The sequence below is a fragment of the Hyalella azteca genome, unplaced genomic scaffold (genome assembly GCF_000764305.2).
Source record: "Hyalella azteca isolate HAZT.00-mixed unplaced genomic scaffold, Hazt_2.0.2 contig9044, whole genome shotgun sequence".
In the NCBI taxonomy this organism is placed as follows: domain Eukaryota; kingdom Metazoa; phylum Arthropoda; class Malacostraca; order Amphipoda; family Hyalellidae; genus Hyalella; species Hyalella azteca.
The window spans coordinates 113443-120086 of NW_025939124.1; the positions used below are offsets into that span (position 1 = coordinate 113443).

The 6644-nt window shown below is 40.7% G+C and overlaps 1 protein-coding gene across 1 annotated transcript; it reads left to right on the top strand.

Annotated features, from left to right (window-relative positions):
- The first annotated feature begins 3119 nt into the window (after nucleotides 1-3119).
- Nucleotides 3120-5735, top strand: LOC108665168. Its single transcript, XM_018151896.2, has 2 exons — nucleotides 3120-4034; nucleotides 5601-5735. The coding sequence occupies exons 1-2, from the start codon at nucleotides 3144-3146 to the stop codon at nucleotides 5643-5645; spliced, it is 936 nt and encodes a 311-aa protein (XP_018007385.2). The 5' UTR covers nucleotides 3120-3143; the 3' UTR covers nucleotides 5646-5735.
- The last annotated feature ends 909 nt before the right edge of the window (nucleotides 5736-6644 follow it).

The window sequence follows — 6644 nt, forward strand, 5'->3', positions numbered from 1 at the left end:
AATCTAAAGTAAATCAGGAAAATAAACATCACTTCGCTCTTTGCAGGTCATTTTCAAATTCCGATGCATTTGATAATTTTCTATCTAATTTGCAAGCTACAACTTCAGGACCAGATTTTGTAATCAAGAATCCGGAAGAAAACTCGACAAGCAAGATGGGGGCTTCCGCCAGCAGCCTAGGGCCTGGAGATTGTCCCGGGATGTACGGGACTCTGCCTCGCCATCGCCGCCGCGTGAGCCTTGGTGCTAATGCGGTACATGGGATAAGTTCATCCGAACATCCTGATGCATCTGCGTCTCCGTGTCAGTTGGTCCGTGTGGGTCCTCGGTTGTCACGGTCCCATTCTCTAGACGAAGCGTTCGTTCCGCTGTCCCAAAAGACGTACTTTGTGCCAACTCCTGCCCCAACTCCGTTGCTCAAAGCAGGTGGTAAAGCTTGGCGAACTGAAATTTATGATGTTCCATCATCGCCTATCTCAATTTTTAACCAGCGACGGTCATCCACTTCGACATTGGGAAATTCGGTGAACTCCAACAGCTCAACAATGAGCAGAGATTTCAAAAACGGGAGGCATTCAATTCCAGGTTATGGCCGAAATGTGGTCGACGGTATTTATTCTGAAAATGATATTTTCCTGGAAAAATCTCGCTCAATAGGCAGGTATGCTCACGTTCCAAGTATGAAGGACAACAAAAATTGCTCAAACCAAAACTCGCTGATTTCAAGTAGCAAAGCTTTAGCAACAAAGTTCCTCACCCTCCCTGATGCTCCTAGACTAGGTCGCCGGAGTGAACCTTCACTTCCTGCATATTATGTGGTGCCCTTCCAATGCCAAGATGCCCGAAGACATACTCTGCCAGTGAGACCAGGCGCCCAGACTCTATACGTGCCTCCTGCATTTAATACAACTTCATGGGATGCTCTACCTCCTGCCGAAGAGGTCGAAGTCATGGAAGACAAACCGCTGCAATGTTCCCCTAACAAGTGTCCATCTGTGGCTCATACGTGTAATGATGTGAGCTGTTCCAAGAGAGAGAAGGTTAGCCTTGACAAAATATTGATTTCACATGAAACATTACCTTATAAAAATTATTCAACAGCAAAATCAGCAAATGTACCCATATCTTCATCTCACTCTCTGGCATCATCGTTGACTTCACTGTCTGCTGTCAGCAGTACTCATGAAAGTGCCAGCGAATTGACTTCAAAAGCTTTCGTCGCATCAGCAAGTGTCCGTTATGTTGAGCATTCACCCGAGCCTCCAAATTCAAAGGTTGCGAATGGGGCTTCATGCTTAAATTCAACGAATGATACGGTGGAATCTGCTGAAGAAGCTTCTTGTACAAATTTTCCAACGGATCGGCCTTCAGCTATGATACCTGCAGTTGAACACCCTTCTGCTGAACTGCCTCCTGCTCCCGAACATCTTGTGGCTGCACATATTCCTGTGGTTCATTCCTCTGCACCGCTCTCCACTACCATGCATCGCGAGGATAACTCTAGCGACGGTCCTTCTCCTATGTCGTCGCCTGAACCTAGATCAGCACAGCCGCAAATTCATCCACAGCACGAGCATGTGACTGAGGAGCGCAACTTTCCTGAGAACCACAGACGCAAAAAGAGAAAAGTTAAACCAAAGCGCAACAGTGATACGTGCTTACTAATAAAAAAGCCACGCAGTTCTCAATGGGTCACTCGAAACTCCTCGGCTGCTTGCAACTTTGCCAAACCTTCAAAAGAGCGTGTGAAAAACAGCGACGACAGCAGCCCAGAGTTGGAGGACAATTCCGAGTTTTTACAGTATTATTTCGATAATCTCAAACCCAGACGAAGCGATCTCTCCAAACAGAAATGGTCCAGAAATCAGCGCGTTGCACCCAACAATAACATCGTTAATAGCGTTTCTAAGGTGACCAAGAGCGGGAGTTTGGTGCGTAGAAGCTGGTGCTTTGACGGCTATAAAAGTACGCACGATTTGAGGCCCTCGAAGAGCTTCAAGGATATATCGTATGGGAAAGCTGTCGTGGTGAGTTGCCAAATTTTCTAATGTTCCTAGAATTGGCAATTACTAACCAAAAGATAAAAAGTTATTCGAAGCCGTCGAGAACCGCTTTAGGGTTTTTACTTGTCAGTTTGAATAGATTTTGATAAATGACCCTGACATGAAAATCTACCTGACATATCCATGACCCTGACGTGAAAAATGTGTGCAGATTTCAGTGTTATGCGCAATGCACAAACACCATTAATTCCTGTCCAATAATGCATTTCATCATTACACATTTCTTTATTCCGATGCAGTTATCTGAAACATCATTAATTTATTTTCTCTGTTGTGCAGTGTGAAGAAGCCTCAAGAGATTTTTTGCGGGAAATTTCCTCCAGAATTTTAGAGCCAACGGCAGTGACGCGCGACGAAAACAAAAGCTCCGCCACAGACTGCAACAATGGCGTAGCTCTCAGCAAAACCTGCTGCGTAGGCACCCAAACGACTCTATTGAACTTATCGCCCGCCGCCTCTACTTGCTGGTTGAGTGATATTGCATCTGTCGATCCTTACGCATCATCAATTGGTTTTAGTGCTACTGAGGATGACATGGATGCAGATGGTGGAGATGAACAGGAGGATGACAGCGGTACTGATGATGAAAGAGATGCATGGTGGGTCACATCCTTGAATTCTACCCCAGATTCGACACCAACTACTCCTAATTCTCCACCTCAAAGGGAATCCAGTCCATCGTTATCCGAGTCTCTGGACACTTTGGACGACTTAAACGAAGAGTCTGGACTTGGAACGACATCCACCCGCCCTTCGGTCAGTCCTCCACCGCAAGCATTCATATCTACATCTCCGCCTATACCTATGGCAAATCTGCCATCCACCGCCCTGAGAACCATGGAACGCTCGACGTCCAACTTGTCTTCAGAGGACACGGGCGTCGATGTTTCGATAGACAGGAAAGTCAGACGGAGTCTGTCGTCACGACGCGCACGCGAGGCGTTGCTCGCCGCCAACCTGGCGAACGTTAAAATTCAAGATGCTCAAGCCCTTCGAGTTGTGGCTACTTGTGACCAGGAGACGCAGACTGACGAGAGAACCCTTGATGCTAAGAATCCCATTGAAGATATAAAATTAGATATGTCAGTTGCGAAGCCGAATCGTCAGTGTAATTATTCAATCGCTTCACGATGTTTGTCGGTACGCAATCGCTTCACGTCATCGTCCATACAAAACTGCGTTAATGATAAACGTCGTTTAAGTGACGGCTTGGAATCAGCACCGGTCTGCAGTCAGGCGCTGACTGGTGATTCCGGAGAGCTTGGTCGTCGCACTAACTCTGAGCCTCGTCTTGTATGCTTATTCTCTAAATATCCCCAATCAACGAATAATAGATATACACTGAAGGAATGCCTCAGCGATGTTTCTCTAGCTGCTAAAAAGAAATCTGGAGGAGCGTTGCCTGTTCTGCAAGAAAATTTCGTCTCTGTAGATGCTCTTGTGGCGAACTCTGATAATCTTTTGCGTCCTCCACTGCCGCTGAAACAAAAATCTAGAAATTGTTCGGGGAGGATCGCTGGTTCGCCCTTAGCCCGCCCTCAGCAATTGAATGTAAAGGCATGCTATAGTCCTGAAATTAAACTCCAGGAACTTTTGGAACTAGACCCCGACACTTTTATTTTCGGGAAAACTGAGCACACTGCTGCAATGGAGCGAAATCGATTGCATCTGAATCCAGTAGTTTCAAGCACTCTCCCGTTTCCGATCAACACCTGCCTAACCTATCCTACAAGTCCCGGGGGCAATGAAGAAACAGACACTACAACTTCGGCTTACCGTTCAGGTCACATCGACAACCTGAGGTATGCGTTCGCTCCATTTGCCTCTTACTATACTTATGGAAATAACTTGGAAACATCGTCGGCGAAATATCATTTGAAAGCAACGTCTACCCCAGCCCTGACTTCGACACCTCAACCTCACATAACGTCGGTGGCTGCGACAGCCTCTTCTTCTGGCAACATCGCGTCGGTGAGTTATTGTATTATTTTGCAAGTAATTTCTAATCTGATTTATGTGAAGGCATCAAAGAAATACACCGAGAATTATGTGTGAAATTAAACCGGGAGTCAATAGTTTTTTGGATATCTACCTGCTAGGTACTCAAGATATCCTAGAAAATTTAAACTTACAATTTTTCGGAATTTACATAGCACACCTTGTTAACGGGACATAACTATACATAATGAGACATACGGTACCATTTAATCCTCAATTCGGTCTTTAAATAATGGTGAAATTTAGAGATTTTTTGAATGGTTCTGTTTTGCTTCGCAAAGAATTTTCAACTATCATTTTAGTTTTGTGGCATCTTTTTGACTCGGCGACAGTTTGAATTCAACTGTACTCAAACTATGACAGGTATAAAAGACTAACAAAAAATTAATATAATATCTAGGATCTATTTGATGTCGTGCACTGTATGCTTGGCACTATACTGCTCATTTCATATCAATCTGCTACAGCCCGTTTCCTGGTTTCTTGGATGTAAATTATTATTACGATTTTCAGCATAATTATTTTAAATTTCATGACACAATTATCATCTTGATTCATGATTTATAACTTTTGTTTCTTTCCACTTTTTTTTTTACTTTGACTTGGTGAACTTTGACCTTTAACGGTGACTTTTTTCAGAAATTTCTCGATTCGTTTCGTGTCGCTGTATTTTCATAAACGATTTCGAGACGCAAACGCAAATATCTAAGCATATTTGCGAGTAGTATTTCGTATGCATTTCTCGTTAATGTAACTCTGAATTCATGTTGGAATCCTAAGAAAGTTGGTCAATACATTAAACATTGATCCAGCATTAAAGTTAGGGTCATTTTCATGCAATGCGTATTCTTTTGAAATAATAGTAACAATGTTGGATTTTACTAAGAGAGCTGTTTTCGTACTGTGTATCACAGTATGTGTAAGAAAATCTAAGTTTTCTTACATGTTAATGCTCATAGAAAACGTTTCAGTGGCTATCCTTTCTTATGACTAGCTAATAGACTTGCATTAAAGGAAATTTCTCGAATCTTTATGAGAACATGACCATTGACCAATTAAATGAGTGTACGCGATAAACGATTGTGCTTATCTACATCTTTTTTAAAACAGAATAACTAAGTTTTAATTATTGTAGATCACGTTTAATAACTTTTCTTTAATAGGTAATGTATTCTTGTAAATTGTAATGTGTTGTGTCGTAAGGAAGTTTGGCCGAATTAGGCGTAGTAAATGTAGCTCAAAGTTCAAACGTGGTTTCTTCGTTTCAATAGCTTTGGTGTGGAACCAAGATTGAGCTCACGACATTTACTTCTTTACGAAATTCTTTATTTCGTATTGACCGCATGATAAGCTTATATAAATTTTCTGTAAAATAGGCTTAATATCTATATACTTGTATATCAGTATCACTCATTTCAAACTAATGTTTAGTCCTTTTTCCACGCCAGAAATTCTTTGGAATTGCTTCTTACAATATTTTACTTCAGGCTTGTTTTCTATTTAAGCGAAATTCTTCATGTGTTATCGTCTTTCTTGCAGGAGTTTGACACACCGAATGACTCCTTGCAACGAATAGGTGAGTAAGGGTCGTGACCCGCTTCTTTAAAATTAGTTTTCACTTTTCCAATCTGAGAACAGACTTTATTTTAACGGTAGTCGTTTAATGGATATCAAATGTGAACGCAATTCGAATTTGGGGTGTGGATTTCTTGAAAGTGCATAAAGGTTTCTTTCCCAAAGAGTCATATTTTAGTTATTATTATTTTTGTTCTTTTTTATCGTTACAGTTTGCAATCTTGCAGGTTTTTTTGACTTCATAATTATTTGTGGTACGTAAGTTATCTTTTTATTAATCTGTAACAGCAAAATAATTGTATCCATAATTCATCGCAAGGAAAACGTAAAAACGTCGCGATTTGTGAGCAATAGTAGGGATTTTTAGTTAAAGAGTTAATTTTAATGATCTTTAGTTTTAGTTCACAATTTAAAGCCCTGTGAATTCGTTGAAGAACGTTAGAAAAATTCGCAGCAGAAAATCGCAGTACTCTATGGACATCAATCGCAATACTCTACGGACATTACGATAAAGATTTAATTATCTTAGGTCGCGGTTTTTAATTAGTTATGAATGAAATAACAAAAGCTAAAAATATCAAATATTTTATTATTTGAACAAAGTTTAATTATTTATGTCATTTGCTTGCTTAAATCGCAAATAAGTTCAGAACTTTGAAACGCTGAATTTTTTACTATTACTTGTCATTTTCTTAGCATTTAATTTTTTTCACACATTTATAAAGTGATTTGTTTTTTTGTGTAAATACATCAGGGTTTATTGCGTGCAATGAAAGAGCATGAGCATTATAATATTTAAATGCATTCGAAAACGTGAATTTTATACATGATATAATTCACGTGGAATTAAAACTCACTTACTGTTTGAGTTTTGAACTCAAATTCGTCTTGAACTCGGTCTGATCCAACCGTTTTATGGCGAAGAGTTTCAACGCCTGGCAAATAACAGGCTAATGAAGTGCACTTCAATAGCTGACCTCTAAGTTCTTCCTTTTCTGTAGAATTTTA

Excerpts from the sequence above, each read along its gene's own strand:
- LOC108665168 (XM_018151896.2), top strand. The coding sequence starts at position 3,144 with ATGTCAGTTGCGAAGCCGAATCGTCAGTGTAATTATTCAATCGCTTCA. Across the intron at positions 4,035-5,600 it reads CTTCTGGCAACATCGCGTCG|GAGTTTGACACACCGAATGA; the intron begins GTGAGTTATTGT and ends TCTTTCTTGCAG.